The sequence below is a fragment of the Meles meles genome, chromosome 19 (genome assembly GCF_922984935.1).
Source record: "Meles meles chromosome 19, mMelMel3.1 paternal haplotype, whole genome shotgun sequence".
In the NCBI taxonomy this organism is placed as follows: Eukaryota; Metazoa; Chordata; class Mammalia; order Carnivora; family Mustelidae; genus Meles; species Meles meles.
The window spans coordinates 44,614,602-44,633,842 of NC_060084.1; the positions used below are offsets into that span (position 1 = coordinate 44,614,602).

Genomic DNA, 19,241 nt, shown 5'->3' on the forward strand with positions numbered 1-19,241 from the left:
TTTCATGGCATATGTTTTAGTCAGGAATCTCATTATTTAAAAATTATTTTACAGTTGGGGGAGAAGCATTAGGAAATCTCTCCTAACACCATGCTCACAAGGTGACATCTTTATGGAGGAGACTACAAAGCTCTTTAAGAAAATCGTAGCAAGCTGACTGCTCACGCATTTACAGGGACTCCTACTGGTTTTAATCATCATGGAAACAGCATAGCTCCAGGAGTCTCTGCTGCCCCTTTACACCTCTTCCTGGAGAGTCATGTTCCCCTGTGCCCAGGTGGTGACTGTGAGAGGGGCTGTGGTCGCTCTGGCTACTTTAAGAAATCCACTGCCCCACGGGCCACTGAGTCTCCCCTCAATCAGGCCCTTGGAAGGACATGTCGGAGTTAGTCATCCAATCTCTGGGTTTGACTTACCAGTCAATCTTCTCCCACCTCCCAGCTCAGGGCCACTTCCCACGGGAGGCCTCAGTGTTTGGGGAGCCTGCTTACCTCTCCTCTGTTCCTCCACACTGCACTGTCCCCTGCTGCCAACTGCTGATTTCTGACCTGTCCAGGACTGGAGCACTGGCAGGGAAATGTCACTGGACTGTGAGAACAGCTGACCGCCAGTTCCCTGGGCTGTGCAGGGGCTTCTGGCCCACCCTCCTGGGCAGGGGGCCAATGACCCCAGGCTCCTCCCAACTGTCAGTCACCTCGGGAGGCGCCTGCTGCTGGCGAGGGTGGATGCAGGCATGATGGGGCTCACTGCCAGCCTTCTCCAAAGATGTTCCTCCCCATGGGCTTTCTCTCTGTGGTTTGTGTGGGGAGTGAGGGGGCTCGCTGGCTTGGCAGAACACATTTTAGATCGTTTCCTTTTTACTTTCTCACTTGGTGGCTATTCGTTTCTGTCACAGTAGCACCTCAGCCAAAACTGAAGTAAGAAGGGTCTCTTCAAACTTCTCGTTACAATGAATTTTTTATATATATATATTTTTTAAAGATTTTATTTATTTGACAGAGAGAGAGATCACAAGTAGGCAGAGAGGCAGGCAGAGAGAGAGGAGGAAGCAGGCTCCCCGCGGAGCAGAGAGCCCGATGCAGGGCTCGATCCCAGGACCCTGAGACCATGACCCGAGCCAAAGGCAGCGGCCTAATCCACTGAGCCACCCAGGCGCCCCTACAATGAATTTTCAAGACAAGCTGTGTAGAGATGGTTTACATGTTAAGTAATGTTACACAGGTGTGTGAAAGAAGCAAATCACAGGGCACCTGGGTGGCTCGGTTGGTTAAGCAAGTGCTTTTTTTTCTACCACCTATTTCTCCCTCCTCAGTATGGCTGTGACCCGATCCAAAGATGCTCCTCCTTTCGGTCCCCCGATCCCCAGTGGAACCACATTCCGCAAGTCTGACGTCTTCAGAGACTTCTTGCTGGCCAAGGTGATTAATGCCGAGAATGCTGCGCACAAGTCGGACAAATTCCACACCATGGCCACCAGGACCCGCCAGGAGTACCTCAAGGACCTGGCAGAAAACTGTGTCTCTAACACACCCATTGACTCCACTGGCAAGTTCAACCTCATCTCGCTGACCTCCAAGAAGAAGGAGAAGACAAAGGCACGGGCAGGCGCTGAGCAGCACAGCGCAGGGGCCATTGCCTGGAGGGTGGCAGCTCAGGACTATGCCCAGGGCGTAGAAATCGACTGTATCTTGGGGATTTCTAACGAGTTTGTGGTGCTCTTGGACCTGCGCACCAAGGAGGTAGTGTTCAACTGCTACTGTGGGGATGTCATTGGCTGGACCCCAGACTCCTCGACACTCAAAATCTTCTATGGGCGAGGGGACCACATCTTCCTGCAGGCCACAGATGGCTCTGTGGAGGACATAAGGGAAATCGTCCAGAGACTGAAGGTAAGGGAGAGAGCTCCACAATGGTGCAGCTCTTCCATGGTTTGGCCGAGGCCTTGGGAAAGCCCCGGTGCCCCCCGCCCTGTGATTCAGGCCAGGATGCTAATTGGCCCCAAGGGAGTCAGAATTGCCACTTACACACTGGGGGGTCTCTTGGGCCCTGCAGCCTAGGTTCTTTCTGGGGACAGTTCGGGCCAGGGATCCAGGGCTCTTTATGCCTTCACCTTGGGAAGACAAAAGATAGGTTTATTCACTGTGGATCTTGATAGAAAATCCAAGTACACGATTATGTTCAAAATGTAAGGGTACTTCTAGAAGAAGTAAAACAGAATGAAAAGCTTCCAGGCCATTAAAGGTTTGGAGCATAAACGGGGTGGGGGGAGTATAAGAAAGCATGGTAAAAGAAACAGTTATATAACAGGAGTATTTCCACATCTGTAACCACAATAAAAGTGAATGGCTTAACTTCCTCTATTAAAAGACAAAGATTCACCATTTGGGTAAAGTCTTACCCTAAGCTCCTAATAGACAACTCAGGCTCAGACTGTTGGCCAAACCAAGAGTGGCAGATTGGTTTCAGGTGACAGCTTCATAGGTGGTGGCCTGAAGCATTGTTGAGAAGCACTGGGGCCACATGTGAGCCGTGTGGGAAGGAATGCTATCATTGACGATGGACTTCCAGTGGGTTTCACAGAAGGACATGTCATGCATGTGAAATAGGGAAGGGAGCCTAACATAGACACAGGTTCTGGCATCACAAGTCCTGGCTTCAGGTCTTGGCACTGCCAAGCTGTTGTGACCTTGAGCCAAGTTCTTAACTGCCATGTGACTGACATTTTTCAGATGTCCCTGTCTGAAAAATGGGAACAAAAATTACCCTATGTCATGTGAAAATTTTAAGGATTGGACGAGCTATGTCACCTAGGGAAGCTTGCCTGATTCAGTGGGCTGTGACCTCCAGATGCCAGTGCGTTCACCCTTTTGGGCGTTTGCGTTCTCTCATTAAGTTCAAGTTGGACTGATGGAGCCCTTCTCTCAGCTTCCGTGACCCCAAAGTTCATGCTCAGTGTTAGACAGCAACCTTGAATGTGAGGTCCGAGAACCAAGGCCTCCATCTGTTTTGTTCACTTGCTTATGCCCTCTGTATAAATATTGGCACATGGTAGGTGTTCAGTAAATACTGATCGGTTGGTCAGTTGAATGAGTTTAATTGAACCCTGACTGTGTGCTGATAAGCAGCATGCTTGCATGAGCTCAGAGTCGTCCGCCCTACGGAGCGTAGGTACTGTTCTTGTCCCCACTTGACAGGATGAGACTGAGGCTCTGAGAGGTACAGACTCTCGCAGAAGGTCATGCAGCCAGCAGGTGGCAGACTGGGGTCCGAATCCAGGTTTTCCTGACTCTGAAACGCATTTGTGCCCAAACTCAAGACTGGTAGTTAACTGCTTGCTTGGTGTCCCCAGCTGGGTGTCTCTGAGCCCCTGAAACAACATGTCAGAGAGCAGGTTCCTGGTTTTCCTCCACTGCCCCCAGAGTTTTCCTGTCTCCAGAAAGGGCAAGTCCATCACTCCATTTGTTGAGGTTGGAAGCCTTGGCATCTTCCCCACTGTTCTCCTCTCACTCCCACATCCCGTATGGTAGTGCCACCTCCGGTGGGCAGACTCCAGCTCCTCTTCACCTTCCACAGTCTCCCCTAGCCTCTCCTGGCCTCCTCAGTCACCTCCTCGCTGGTCTCCCCTGCCTCCACCCTTGCTTCCCCATGGTCTGTCCTCAGTAAGGCAGTCCAAGGGATCCGATCCTATCACTACTCTGCCCAAACCCTCTGCCCCCTCTAGATGGAACCCAGAGTGCTTTTGGTGGCCTCTGAGACCCTGTGTGACCTGGCTGCCTGTCGGTCTCTCTGCTCTGGGAACATAGACCTTTGCTGCTTCCTGCATGTACCAAGCAGGCATCCAGCCTCAGGGCCTTTGCACTGCCCATGCCCTCCCGCTGAAGCACTTTTCCTGATCCTCCCTGCGGCTCACTTCCTCCTCTCCTTTAGTCGCATGTCACTTTGTCAAGGAGGCCTCATTATATAAAATTGCAACCCCCCAGCTTGGCGTATTCCACCCACTTACCCTGCTTTAATCTTCTCCATAGCACTTACACCATATGAAGCGTATTTATGTATTTGTTGTTTGCCGCTGTGTCCTCAGCACTGAGGTTGAAATGCAGCATGCACTCGGTGAACTCATACTGAACGCTGGCTGCATACTGCCCCGTAGTAACAGCAGAAGCCAACGTCCACGGAGGGCCGTCACACCCTGCGCGGTGCTTGCACGACTCTGCACTTTTTCCTCCCCAAAGCCCAGTGAAGGAGATACCCTTCTCATCCCTGCTGAAGAGTGTTCTTCCTCCAAAAATCCTGACAGCAGCTCGAGTTTCTTGAGCAGTGACCATGCCGGGCACCATGCCAGGTGACATGTTTTACCCCCATCCTCTCTGTGCTGCTCTGTCCCATGCCCACCCCCGGCCCTGTTGGCAGCGCAGTGGCTTACAGCCCGTTGCCCCAGTCCCCCTCACAGTCTCCGTGCCCCGAAGCCCACTGAGCATCCAGGTGGCCAGGAAGCGATGATGTAAGCCATCTTCTGTGAAGGGACAAGCCCGTCATACACGACTCATGACAGCAAGTCTGCTATGCTGAGTCCTCCAGGAGAAGGAGTCCACGCCCTCCCCAACAGAGCTAGGACTCAGACTTCCTTCATTCATGAAGTCAGCAAGTATGATGTGCATCTCTCTGAGCTGGGTGCTGCTGGGACAGCAGGGACCGTGCTAGGCCCTGGCTGCCCTCCTGGGGCTACCCTCTGAGGCAGAAACTGAACAAGGAGTTACAAGTGCCGAGAGGTTAAAGAGGGAGTATTGAGCATGCCAAGAGAACCTGTCTTGGGGAGAGGTCTCAAAGCCACAGGTCAGATGCAGCCCTGAGACCTATCCAGTTAATTACCAAAGCTTGACCTTGAGAAGATTTCACGTGTGGGTAGCTCTCCAGGGCTTCTGGCTACACTGGGTGCATGTTGGCACAGGGCAGCAGGCAGCTGAAGCAGGCCCATGGGTGCCCTCTTTCAGTGGGGGCACAAGTATACTATTTGACCACAGGCCCATCAGCTTGCTTCTCACTTACCCTACCCACCAAGTTCCCCAGCTTGTGAGCCTGGGCCAGGGGGGTCCCTGAGGAAACAGCTTTGAAACTGAGACAAAAGCAAGAAGTTGGAATCATCCTGGTGCAGAGTGAGGGGGAGAGGAGCAAAGGGGGCAGCGGGTAATGCAGCATGGAGGCTAAAAGCAAAAGTTTAAAAAGTCAAGTCAGCACAGGTCTTGCATCTGTAAGATAAGCAAATAAGTTGTACCTGCCTCACCAGTGAGAGATTGGAGAAATTAGGCCTATGAAGGGCTTAGTCAGAGTCTGGCACACAGAGATCAGTCCCCAGGAAAATTAACTTTAAAGGGGGGACTGGGGCAGTGTGGCCGCATGGCATGGCACAGGTTCCTATGAACTGATATGCGTTTGGTCTCCTATGTTTGGCTCCCTGTGCCAGGGGGCCTTTCTGGAATCTTGGAAACATCAGGAGTGCTTCTGTTCTGCAGTTGGGGGTTCCTTAGGTTCATTAGAAAAGCAAAAGGGATGGAAGTTGCAGGACCACAGAGCTCCTGACCAGCTCTCCCTTCCCTATCCAGAATGGTCCAGAGCAGCTGTAGTGGGGGTTTACAGACTGGGCTGCTGAGAGAGAGACACTGAGAGATCTGGGAGCTGAAACAAGGTGGAGTTTATTTCTCTCAGAGTTAATGCCCAGGCTGGTCACGGTGGCAGGGACAGCTCAGAGACTTCCGTCCCCTCCGTCTTGTGGCACCTCCTTTTCCTTCCATATTGCTTGGTACCACTCTATAGGCATCTCCCTGTGGGCAGGAAGGAGGAAGGCGTGAGTGTGGAGGACAGGCAGTTTTATTGGGAAGAAAACAAAGTAGAAGTGCCTTCACATCTGTCCTTTTGGCCCCAACCAAGTCATGTATCCACAGCCAGCTGTGACAGAAACAGAAATGCAGGCCTCCTCTGGGTGGCCGCGTGCCCATCCAAGTCTGTTCTGCTGTGGGAGGTCTTATCACCAAAAGCAGGAAGGGAAGAAGGGAGGCTGGACAGCAGCTGTCAGGCCCGCTGCGGCCTCCAGGGAGGTGGGGCCCTCCCCATACCCCCCCCCAGGGATGGTGTAGCCTCATTGGTCACCGGCGCAGACACATGGGACATTTCTCTGTCACTTGCAGCCAGATTCTTTGGCCACAAGGGTGACCACTTCATGGGGGAGAATGGGGACTCCCAAAGCAGAATGGGCTAGGACAGAGCCAGTCACAAGTTTCCCATTCAGTGCACTAAACACTAGGCTTTCCTTTCCAACCAGTTTAAACTTTTTAATTCTGGACAACGTCAAACAGCCACAAAGGGACTCAACCTAGCAAACCTCCAGGCCATCATCAGTTCCCTCGGCTGTCAGCCAGCCCGTGGCCACTCTCGTTTCTTCCTTCCCTCCTTTCTCTTCCCCTGATGATTTTGAAACAAATCCAGGACATTCTATCATTTCATCTGTACATATATCAGTATTTCTCTCAAACATACAGACTATTCAGAAAACAACTGTTTTGTCATTACCATCCACCGAACAGTCACAGTAACTCTTCAGCGTCCCATGAACAAGTTGGACTGAGAAATCAGTGGCTGGCTCTCGATCCAGAATTGTGGAGGACAGGCTAGGAAAGGATACAGAGTCTCCCAGCCCATCCCAGGGAGGAAGGATAAGTACTGTTCTGGGGTACAGTGCCAGGTCCCATGTGTGCCCCCCACTGTACAGACTGTCGCCTTCTCAATCAGACGAGTTTACAGCTGCAGGTGAGTGCTTCCGCATCCACATTCTCGTTTCCGGCTGACCACGCCCAGCAATGTGGCTGATTTGGGTTGCAAAGAATACGTGTGTGTAAGTGGAGGCGTGAGTGCGTAGAGTGGTTTGCGACCTAAAATGTCCTCTCGGGGCGTAGTGGTCAGAGAAGGATGAAAGCCCCCACCGCAGTGGGTCCGGCAGCGGCAGCATCTCTAACCACAGAATGGCTTCCCACCAGTAACTGGAACTGTTACACGTTCTCTTTCCTTAATGCAGTTTCTAGAGAGTGTAGACCGATCTTGATGTGACTTGTTCAGCAGCCGTAGCTGTGGCTTGTTAAGTTGATCCTTTTCTCCCAAGAAGAGAAGGGGATTCCTAAGGACACGCTGAGGGACCAGGGTTCTCCTTGACGGGTCCTCCTACCTATAGTCATACGTGGTCGTGGTGACAGTCACACACACAGGAAGCAGGGAGTGAATCGGAGGCAAGGCCTGGTGTGGTCTGGTCAGCTCCAGGTTGGAGGACGGTCTGAGGAGGAGCCTGGGGAAGGGGTTGTTCTTCTAAGAATGACACCGTGAAGTAAAGAGTACGGCGTGAGCCCCCAGCCAGAAAAGATCCCAGGATCTCTGGTCCGCTGCTTGCCCTGCCTGCTTTGGTCAGAGTCACTGTGTCAGGATGAAATACTAGTGGCTTAAAACAACAAAGATTTGTCTGTTGCTCACACTCCCTGTCCAGCTTAAGTTCGGTGGGGGTCTCTGCTCCACATTGCTCTCATTCTGGGACCCCAACTGAGCACAGACAGCCACTCTCTGGAATAATTCCAATAGCCATGGCAAAGGGGAAAGGCCCTCAGAGGGTCTCGCGCCAGCAGTGAAATGCCCCAGCCTGGATGGCATGGCAGTTCCACTCACAACTCATTGACCAAAATAAGTCCCAGAGCCCACCCACTCCCCAGGGGGGCAAGAAGTATAATCCCACTGTAGCTAGCCCACCAAGGGCCAGGGGCATTTGGAGAACAGGGCTCATGACTGCCACGGTCTCCGCCAGCTAAGAAGCCACGTGGTTGCCTATCCACGTGTCTTCGGAAGTCAAGAGCCCAGGCTGGGACTGAGTGGGTTTTTGTGCTCCTATATTCTGGCATCACCTGGGAGGTCAGGATCTTTGGCCCTCAAGAGGGGACGTGTGTGCAGGGGTCATCCAGAGCTGGCCCCCAACAGCTTCGGAGGCTAGATCTTGCCTGTTGCCTACAGGTTATGACCAACGGCTGGGAGACGGTGGACATGACCCTGCGGCGGAACGGGCTCGGGCAGCTGGGCTTCCACGTGAAGTACGACGGAACGGTGGCCGAGGTGGAGGACTATGGGTTTGCCTGGCAGGCCGGCCTCCGACAAGGCAGCCGACTGGTGGAGATCTGCAAGGTGGCCGTGGTCACACTGACCCACGATCAGATGATCGACCTCCTGCGCACCTCTGTCACCGTCAAGGTGGTCATCATCCCCCCTTTCGACGACGGCACACCCCGGAGGTAAGGATGTCTGCCTTGCAAGGTGGGAGCCAGGTGGTGGGATGGCAGCTTCCAGAGTGCTGGCCCCCAAGGCCCTTTCTCAGCAGGAAGACTGGTGACGGGGAGAGTCGGCATCTGGCAAACACCTAAACACCTGCCGGGTGCCACTTATGGTTGAAGCTCTCCAAACGCCACTGTCCCCATTCCATGTCCACAACAGCCCCATGAGGTGGACACCCTCATCAATCCCATTTTTTAGGTGATGCGCACGGCATTCAAAGTAGCTTGCCCCGAGGACACACTGTGCTTGGCCCACTGCTTCAGCACAAGGTGCGAGCTCCCTTCAAAGTGCTGGGAGACCACAGGGACCAAAGGGAGCGAGCATATGCTCCCTTGGAGTTTGTGTTCTAGAGGCAGGGTCAGGTGGTAATTACGTAGATATAATGCAGGACCAAGCAGTAATGAGGTTTCAGAAGAAGATTAAAACAGGCTGTATAAAGGGCCTGCAGCGTGGTGGGAGAGCTGTTCACGGGTCAGGCAAGGCTCCCGGGCGAAGGCAGCCACGTGGTCTTGTCTGGGCCAGGGAGTCCCCAGGAAAGTCTGCACAGAGTCTCTGATGTGCGAGTGTGTGCGGCTCGTCCAACCGTGCAGCACGGAGACCAGGGTGGCTGGGAACAGGTGAGAGGTGGAGCAGCCTTCTGGGGGGCTTACGGGCATGGGGATAGACTTGGGTTTTATTCCACGTGTAGGGGGAAGACAGTGGAGAGCTTGTCTTGTTTTTTTAATGGAACACTTCAAACGTATCAAAAGTGTACTGAGCTCCGTTTCAACACTTACCAACACCGGGCCCGTTTTTTTGTTATTTTTCAAGTTCTGTACCTCCCCTCCCCTTGGATTATTTGAAGCAGTCCCAGTGATTAGACCGTATCTCTACCCAATAAGAACCTCTAAAAAATTAGGACTATACTTAAAATTTTTACCAGTAACTCAGGATCAACTATCCATCAGTGTTTACCTTTCTGTTGTATCAGAGAGATCTTTTAAAGAAAGAATTGTTTTGTTAATCAGGCTACTCCTGTTGTATTTGGTTGATGGGTCTCTTCAGGCCCTTTTAATCTACAAGCTTCCCTTTCCTGCCTTTTTTTCCCCCTTGGAATGTATTTTGGGAAGAAACCCAGGTTACCCGTTCTCTGGAGTTTCCCACTTCCTGCATTTAGCTGCTTGCATCCCCCTGGTGTCCTTTACCCTGTTCGTCTAGCACATGGATTTCCTATGGACTGGAGTTTGACGTAGAAACTTGATCCAAACTGGTGAGATTTCTTCTGGTAACGACACTTCTCAGGTGTGTGTCGCGAGGCACCACGTGTCTGGTTGTCCTCCATGAGTGGCCCTAAAGGCAGAGGGTTCAGATGGTGGCACCTGACCCATCATCATATACACTGTCCCCCTCAACAGCCATGTGTCATTATTGCCTCGATCAGCTATTTCATCGTGGGTCACAGAGTAGCAAATACTGGTCTCAATTCCATCATTCCTTCTTCATTTATTGGCTGAAATCTTTTAGTAACTATTTGGTTACTCTGGGGTAGAATTTATCAGATAGGGAAGGCAGGGTAAATGCCGCTTTTAGATCGGTGAGTCGGTGCCCTAGCGACCTCCAACAGTGGCCAGAGACAGAGAGAATCACTACATCCCAAGCACTGGCCACACAGCTGCACAGAGGACAGTCAGGCCTTGGCCCTCGGGGAGCTACTGAAATGGATCAGGGGAAGCAAACAGCAAACAAGGGAATGAGGTGATTTCATATAGCAAAAACGGGAGGCAACTGACTATCATGGGAACGCAGACTCTGCAGTGACATTACCTAGGGTTGACTCTCAGCACTTCCTCATTGTAAACCGTGGCCCTGGGCCAGTGGCCTCATACCCCGTGTCTCAGTTTCTTCATCTGTAAAATGAGGAAAGTAACAGGTCCTTTCCCCAAAGATAGTGGTGAGGTCAGAGAAAAGCTTTGTAAATAAGGCACATATACCAGCACTCAGCCTGTAGGGGGCGCTCTAGAGACACCAGCTGTGAGCTACTGGGTGTGAGGAAAGTAAAGAGTGCAGCCTGACTTTGGAAGGTGTGGAGGAGCCAGAAGAAGGGCCTTGCAGGGACCGAGTGGCCATCACAAAAGTGAGGACAAAGGCCCTGGGCTCGCTACCAGGCCGCCAAGAAGGTCTGGAGCAGAGTGAGCCAAGAGGAAGGCTGACATTAGGTGACATGTGACCCCCCGGGGCTGGTGTGACCCTCACTTTACAGATGAACCACCGAGGCCCCGAGGGGACCCGTCAGTTGCGCAGAGGTGTACAGCTCCTAAGTGGCAGACAGACCTTAGTCCAGGTTCCCAGTTGCGTCGGAAAGTTGGCAAGAGCTGTGCGCATGCCCGGCTGTGCTTGCTCCACCTGCCGCTTCCTGCTTGCACCGGACTTGGTCAGGGGCAGCTCTGAGCATGCCTCAACCCTGCCCCCAAGGGCTCAGCCTGCCCTCACCCCCCTCCCCAGTTTCCCCTTGGGACTCCAGTCAAGCCCCCCCATGTCCCCGTCTCTCAGCCCTCTTATGGCGCCATGGCCCAGCCACACCCGCTCCAGGCTTTGCAGGGGCAAGTCGAGCCGAAGCAACTCCACAGGCCAGCTCCCCAGCAGACCCTCCCCCGCACTGTGCCTTGCTCTGCACACACCGTCACACCCACGCGTGTGCACATGATAAGCCAGCCCGCCTGTCCGACGACTCTGTGCACCGGAGGCCACAAAGACATCCCTGGATCTGCAGGTAGGGACCAACAGAAGCAAAAGGAAAAGTCTGCAGGCTCCCTTCTCTGGCTTTGGGGAGATCAGGCTGGAGAGGGTGTAACTAGACACAGGAGCCCAGTTCCCTGCCCTCATTCGGAGAGAAGCTATTATTCTACCCCACCCCCCCGGCAGGGCAGCCACAGAAACAGGATCTCCTGTTTGCAGGGGCAGGTGTGGGTTGGGACTTGCGTGGTTTTTGTTGTTCTTGAAATGCAGAGGGGTCTGGCTGACCTCATTTGCAGAGCTGATCGCCCCAGCTCTGGGGTCTCTCCCAGCCTCTTGCTGCAGCCCTGGCCTCCTGGCTGGAATGTCGAAACAAGCCCTGAGCGGGGACATACGGGATGGGCAGAGATGCTCTTGCTGCCGCCAATAGGGCTCTGTGTGGTGCACACCGGGACCCCACACTCCTCAGACGCCGAATGGTAGAGTGGCTCATCCACATGCTCCCAGGCCATCGGATGGGGGTTTTCAAGTGAGCGCTGCACCACTGGCCATAGCTGAGCTGGGAGAACGTCCCCCAGCCTGATAAGATGCTCATGGTGACGTTGGCCACTTGCAGCAGGCCAGGAGGAATGTTCTCATCTCACTTTCTCTGCTGCTTCCTGATGGGGAAGGCTATCTGGGATGCTTTTGTCCCCTTCATTTGGACTCTGGAGCTCTGGTCAAGGGGCTTGGAAACTCCTCCCTGAGAAGGGATATTGAAGGCCCACAGGTGAGGGAGCAGGAGGGGTAAGAAAGGAGGCGGTGAGGAGAAGAGGGCTCTGGGCCCAGGGGCATCCTCTCTCAGACATCGCCTGCACGTGGCTGAGGCCGGAGGGCGCTGTCTGCTGTGGCATTGCTGCCAAGACTAGAAGCAACCTAAGTATCCAGCTGTGCTGGGTATTCAGGACCCACTGGCTGAGTAAATCCCAGGTCATTGTGTGATGGGATAGTACTGGATTGTTTAAAGGAAATAAATTGAATTTGTACTGAAAGGGTCTGGTAAGAAATACTGTTAGTTGGGGGACCCATCGGGAAGGAGGATGGCTTTTTATTTCTGTTTTAAATAATATTTGCATAGAAATACCTGCCTAGGATACTTCTGAAAGAACATAGAAAAAACTGGAAGCTGTAGTGGGTTCTGGGAGGTGAAACCAGGAGATGGGGAGGCCCTTTTTGTCCCACTTTCACCAGCTTTGTCTTGTGTCAAAATCATCACTAGCAGCTTGGTAAAAATTCAGATTCCCAGACCCCCAGCTCAAGGAGGACTCTGATTCCTGTGGACTGAGATGAGACCCGGTGTCTACATTCCTCTGCTGAGCTCTCAGGGTGGTGTGGGTGCTGCTGGTTCTGAGACCGATGGGGAAAGATTTGTTCCGGAGCCCCCAGCAGGGTGTGGTTGGACTTCAGAAGGTGGAAGGGAGACTCGGCCTCTGAGCATGTGGGAACAGCAGGCAGACTGGCCACAGAATCAGCTGGAGAAGGTGGCAGTGCCAAGTCCCCTTTGTTAAGCACCTGGTGGGCACCAGACTTTGTCCTAGTGCCCTAGAACACCTGCAGCCACCACTGTCTTACAGATGAGGAAACAGCTTCCGGAAAGAAATCCTTCACCCAGGGCCATGCAGGCTGGGGTCTGAACTGGCCATCTGGCCCAGAGCCCTGGCTCCCCACCACCTGATGCTGCCTTCAAGATGCCTGGATAATACTTACCTCTTGGAGATCATGCGCAAGGGCTCCTGGCCAAAGGCCATGTTATCAGTAACTGGGAGAGAAGTCTGGCACCCAAGAAATCTCACTGGCTCCCAAACCAGTCTTCAGGCCCGTGTGGATAGTGATTAAAGTTGTGGCCTTTGGAGTCAACTTACTATACTTAAGTCCAGTTTCCCCCTCTTACTGGCTATGTGACCTTGGACAGGTTACTTAGGTTCTCTGTGTCTCGGTTTACTTCTCTCGGTAGTGCTGTTGTCAGCGGTCAGGATTCTGGTTCCCAACAACAGAACCAGCTCAAGCTTGGTGAAGCAAAAGACAGACTTCCCTGGCTTCTGTTCCTGACAGACAAGGAGACAGAGCGAGATTTAGACTGGGCCCAATGCAGGGACCGGGATGCCGTCACCGGGAATCTTTATCACCTGTCTCCTTTTCCTAGCTTGCTCTCGTTCTCGTGGGGCAAAGGTGACTCACCCTTCTTCCCAGTTTCAGCATAGGACTCCCCAGCGCAGCAGCTCCAGTGAACCCCAGATCTTCCCCCATTAGTTCCAGGAACAGTTCCAGAGTTGATGCCGTCTCCACTTGGCCGCACATGGGACACGTGACAGTCCTGTGCCAATCCTTGTGCCCAGGGGAGGGGGGAGGAGAGGTTTCTGATCAGCCAGGCCTGGGTGACATTCTCACACCTGGAGCCAAGAAGTGGGGTCTGCCCCACAGAACACACAGACCTGTTCCCAGATGTAGGAGCTAAGCCAGCCAGAGCCACAGTGCCGTGATGGCCCCCTCATCCACTTACGCCTGGGTTCTGCTGGACATTTGTACTGTTGTCATTCCTCCTGTGGTACCTGGTGAGGCATTGGCACCTACCAACCCAGAGAGATTGCCAGAAGGAGCTCTGACCCTAATGGTGCAGAAGGGCACAGCATGTTGGGCCCAGGAGTCCGAGCACCTCCTCAGGTCGCCTTCTGAAGACTCCTCAGTAGCCGTGTCCTGAGCCCCCAGCCACCAAATCCACCGCATCTTTTGCCAGTCCCGAAAGTCCCCTGGGCTCCAGAGGACCCAGGAGAGCCACAGAGGCTCCGCTCGCTGAGGGCATGAGTGCTTCCAGGCTGAGGGCCCCCAGCTCTGCTCTGGCATCTGCTAGGACATGGATTTGGGGAGCCTGGGGCACGGCCCCTGGGCTCAGAGCCCCCTCCTGTGCCGCACTGCACGAGGGGTGGAGAATGCGGGCTGTGGATCGCGCAGCCTCAAGCCAGCAACACCGCGGCCTGTGTGCCAGCCTGGTCTGGGGGGAGTCACAGGCCCTTCTGCATCTATTTCAAGGTTCTGGATTTCGTGGCCTTTTTTTTTTTTTTTTAAACCACCCTGCAAAGTAGGTCACCTGCTCCTCTTCCAGCCGCCTTTGAGCTTCTTTGGAACAAGGCAGATACTATCCTTTGATTCTGAGGGCATCCGCCTTTCTGGCCCCCCAGTACCGCTGCGGGGGGGCGGGTGTGGAGGGGGAGGCTGAGCCATTCCATGGAGGACACTGGTCCACTTGAGGCCTGGGTCAGGGAGAAGGGAGAGGAAGGAAGACGAAGGGAGAGCAAGGAGCAGAGGAGGTGAGGGAGAGAGGGCCACGTGGTCAGAGCCTCTGGGGTGGACCCTGTCCTGGCTGACTTCCCGGAGCTGCGAAGTTTCAGACCAATTTAAAGGATACCTACTCGGTCTTTAAAATGGGCCCTCACGGTTCAGATTTGGCCGGGAAACCCAGCCCAGAGTGACCAGGCAGCGGTCTCTCCTGGGCAGCAGGCATGTGTGCTGGGGGGCCAGGGCCCTTCTGAATAACAAAGTTTTTCTTCCCAGGGGGTGGCTGGAGACCTATGACATGAATACCTCGGAGCCCAAGACAGAGCCAGAGAGCTTGCCCCCCGGAGGCCGGCCCCCCTACCGCAGCAACGCTCCCTGGCAGTGGAGCGGGCCAGCCTCCCACAACTTGCTCCCAGCCTCCAAGTGGGCCAGCCCCAGTGCTCCTGGCCACGCCCAGTCCCTGAGCCGGCCCCCGAAGCAGACCCCCATGGTCCCGTTCCGGGAGCCTCAGCCCCTGCACAGCAAGAGGTAAGGACTGATGAAGGGGCCACTGCATGTCCTCCTGTCTGCATCCCGCTTTTGTCCTATTCTCCCTCCTCCCTCTTTTGTCCAGTCTCTTCCTCTCCTCTTTGTCCTCCCCTCCTCCTCCTTATGCTTCCCTCCCTCTGTTCCTTCCGTTGTTTCCTTTCTTTTTTTTTTAATTATGTTAGTCGCCATACAGTACATCATTAGTTTTTGATGTATTGTTTCATGATTCATTGCGAATAACCCCCAGTGCTCCATGCAATCCATGCCCTCCTTAATACCCATCACCGGGCTCATCCTTCCCCTACCTCCTCACTCCCTTCTAAAACCCTCAGTTTGTTTCCTGTGAAGTTTTCCTTATGGGCCTCTTCTGTGAGGGCCCAGTGCTGGGGAGCTCGGTGTCTGAGGCGGGAAAGACACCATACCACGTGTGATGGAAACTATATTTTGTTTGAAAGCTCAAGGGACTGATAAGCGCCAACTCCAGGGTAGTGATCACTTCCAGGGGGAGGCAGGGAAGGGGGAAAGCCACAGGCAGGCGTGTAGAGGTGCTGCCATTGTAGTTCACGGGTTAGGGGGTAGCTTTGGGAGTTTATTAGGATGGTGCATACCTTACAGACCAATCGTCCTGTAGGTGGTATATATTTTAAAGAAAAATTGCTAAATGAAGGAATCCAACTTGCAGAGGTGCCTCCTTGCTTCCATGGCCTCTGTCGGGGCCCCAGAAGCTGAGGGGCAGGCACAGCCATAATGGGAGAGGGAGGGCAAGGGCTGTCCCTGCTCCCGGGCCCCAGCCTTTGCTCTCCTCAGCTCTTCCTGCATCCTGATGGTTGCATGGCCGATGAAGCAGATGGGATGTGGTTGGGCCCAAGGGAGAGGTCTGTCTTCCATCCTCGGAGGCTGCTGGTATCCTTAACTCATCCTTCCCCCTGCCCTCCCTCCTGTTTCTGTTGCAGGCCTGTCAGCTTCCCAGAAACCTCTTACACAGCATCACCAGCAGGGGCCGACAAAGCCCCTCCCTACCGGCAGCCTTCTGGGAGCTTCTCCACCCCCGGCTCGGCCACCTACACGAGATACAAGCCATCCCCAGAAAGGTCAGTCTCTTAGCTCTTAACAAATTAAGGAATCTAATGAGAGCTGGGTATCCTTCTTCCCCGGGAAATCCACACACCCTGCAAGTTTATTTGCCGTTTGATGGGGTTTCTGGATCCCTAAAGGTCATCAGAGGACCTCCAGGAGGATTGGCTATTTTTTTTGTTGAGATTTAGGGCCGAGCTACCCTGGGCACGACTCACCGCTGGCTTTTCTCGTAGCAGGATTTCTGCTGGCTTGCTCTTGACCTGTATCACTAGCTTAAGCAAGACCATTTTCCTTCTGACATGGCCACTCAGAGATCTCTCCATCTCCTCCTCCATGGCTCCGTGGTGCCGTGTGCCCTTGGTCCTCCAGGATCCTTGTCTCTGTCGGGGCAGCCCCACCATCCCCCCAACCTCAGGCCCCGGCCATGGGCTTCCTCCTGGATGTCTCCCTTCCTCCTCCCCCCTACTGCAAACCGTCCGTTTGGCCTCCTGAGCAGCTAGCTCTGCCCCCACCCCCTCCTATACCCCCCAGTGCCCCACCCTGGCCACCTCCCTGAGCCCCCAGCCTCCGTCCCACCTCCTATGGCCCACCCTCCTCTCAGCAGCCAGGGGGATCTTTCTATATGTGGCCTCATCTGTCTCCTGCTTCAGACCCTCCCACATGTCCCGCAGCCCTCAGGACACAGCCTCAGCACCTCTCTGAGGCCCCGCCTGCCTCTCCAGCCTCGCTGGCCGCTTTCACTTCCCCAGGGAGGCTGTCTGAATTTCAGAGCCCGCCTCCGTGTTCTCCCTCTGCCTACAGTTTCTTCACACTCTTCACCCCACACTCCCCCATCCTGCCAGCTTGAGCACTGATGCTCCTCCTCTGGGAAGCCTTCCCCGAACCTCCCCCGGCATAGATGAAGGGCCGCTACTGTGTCCCTCAGTTCCCTGTGTGTTTGCAGACCGTGGCCTTGAGCACTCTCCACTCTCGTCAGCCAGGTTAAGAGTGTGTGTGCTCATGTGTGTGTGAGCTCGTCTTCAAGCTCTGGGGCCTTCCCAGTGCGTCTTTGTGTGACCCTCACGCAGCACAGAGGCTGACCCTGGTAGATCCTTGGTATCTATTTGATGAAAGGATGGGTGAGTGTGGGAGTTCGTCTAAATGAGACCCCTCTGCTGTCAGAGCAGGGATCCGTCCACTGATCTCCAGCGTGCCTCAGGATCACCCCAAAGGGGACCTGGAAACAAGCATTTGCTGGGACCTCCCCCACCCCAGGGCTCCGACTTGGTAGGTCTGGAGTGTAGAACGTGCGAGGCTGACGCTGCCGGTCCAGGGAACACATGGCAAGAGCCACTGGGCTAAACCGTTGTTGGATCTCAGCCTCCACTGTCAAATCGGGGAAAACAGACTTCCTCTTCCAGCTCCTGGCCACCACCATTCAGCCTTCATTCAGCAGGCAGTCTCAGGCACTGTTGAAGTACTCACTCGCTGGGGTCTCCTGTGGGCAGTGCCACTGGCTGCGGTGAAGGGAGTGCCCTGGAAACCGTGCGCACCCAGACGAGAGCACTGATAGACTAAGGCCCTGGAAGAGGGAGCCCAGCCCAGTCCCCAAAGTCTAGGCTGGCTGCCTGGAGGAGGCAGTATTTGAACAGGGCTTTGAGAGGTCACCAGGAGTTTGCCACAGAAAAGAGAAGAAAGACATTCTGGACAGAGCAGAGGCCACAGGCAGGAGTAAGCGGAATGGTGTGGAATGCTGGAGGAATGGAGAGGAGTCGGGGGTGTGGAGGCCCCGGGTGGCAGCAGTGGCCGAGGCTGGAAATGGCAGCTGGTACCCAGTGATTGGCCAAGAACAGAAGTCGTGGGATTGATGTTACTGATAAATGCAGGGGGCATTTATTTTTTTCAAAGTCTTGGTGTCCATTCCCTTTATTATTAATTTTTAAACTTTCTGAAATAATTGTAGGTTCACATGAAGTTGCAAAGAAACGTGCCGGGAGCTCCGCGAACCCCTCACCCAGCCTCCCCCATGCAAATAGCAAAGCAAGACATTGACTTTGGTACAGTCCTTAGAGCTTATTCAGAATTCACCAGTTGCACGTGGACACGTGTGTGTGGTGAGTGTGTGTGGCTCTGTGCGCTTTTGTCACATGTGTGCTCTTGTGTACCCACCACCACAATTTGTACACTGTACCCTCCCCGCAGAGCTCCGTCCCACTACCCCTTTAGAGCCACACCGTCCCCTCCCCCATACTTAATCTCTGGCAACCCTTAATCTGCTCTGCATCTCTAACTCCTGCTATTTTATAACTGTTATATAAAAGGAATCACACAGTATACATCCTTTGGAGATTCTTTTTCACCCAGCATAATTTCCTCGAGGTTCATTCAAACCCTTGTGTGTATCAGCAGTCAGTTCCTTACTGCTGAGTTGGATTCCATGGTCTGAAACTAGCCCAGTACGGATAACCAACCGTTCGCCCTTCAGAGGATATTTGAGTGGTTTCTGGGCTTGGGCATGTTACAAACATGCACCTTCTGAACATGCATGAAATTAAATTGTGCTTTCCCTGGAACAAATGCCCACGAATACAATTGCCTGACAAGATATGGAAACAGCCTAAGCTTTCATTGACCGATGAATGGATAAAGAAGATGTGATATATATATATAAGCCATGGAATGTTATCCAGCCATAAAGAAAGGAAGGCCTTCCTATTTATGAAGCTGGAGGTTATTACACTTAAGTGAAGGAAATCAGACAGAACAGGACAAATACTGGAATGGTGTCCCTTATACGGAGAATCCAAAAAAAGTTGTTGAACTCCTAGAAAAGCCAGAGTAGTATGGTGGTTGGCTGGGGTGGGGGAAGTAGGGAGATTTGGGTCAGAGGGGACAAAGTTGCAGTTATGAGATGAGTAAGTTCAGAAGATCTAACGTACGTGTAGGCATGGTGCCTCAAATTAATAATTCTGCACCATGCATTTGAAAGCTGCCAAGAGTAATCTTCAGCATTGTCCCCCAAGACTAGGTGACCCTGTTCCAGGAGAGATGGGCTCATTAACTTGATTGTGGTTATTGCTTTGCACTGTGTACGTCCATGTATCACTGGTTTTCACTGTCGTTATTCTGATAGGCACGTAAGGAGGTTTCGTTGTGTTAATTTGCATTTCTCTAAAGGCTGATGGTGTCCAGCATCTTTCTGTGTGCTTATGTGCCAACTGTGTATCTCTCTTTTTTTTTTAAGATTTTATTTATTTATTTGACAGAGATCACACGCA

At 53.4% G+C, this 19,241-nt stretch overlaps 1 protein-coding gene across 6 annotated transcripts in view; it reads left to right on the forward strand.

Moving 5' to 3' along the window:
* Nucleotides 1–19,241, forward strand: part of SIPA1L3 (signal induced proliferation associated 1 like 3) — a 232,757-nt gene that overhangs the window by 160,288 nt on the left and 53,228 nt on the right. For all 6 annotated transcript variants that reach the window (XM_045989262.1, XM_045989260.1, XM_045989263.1 and 3 more), the window contains 4 exons: nucleotides 1,313–1,889; nucleotides 8,041–8,315; nucleotides 14,656–14,907; nucleotides 15,861–15,998. In XM_045989262.1, coding sequence (XP_045845218.1) covers nucleotides 1,313–1,889; nucleotides 8,041–8,315; nucleotides 14,656–14,907; nucleotides 15,861–15,998 — 1,242 coding nt within the window. The remainder of the gene's footprint in view (nucleotides 1–1,312; nucleotides 1,890–8,040; nucleotides 8,316–14,655; nucleotides 14,908–15,860; nucleotides 15,999–19,241) is intronic.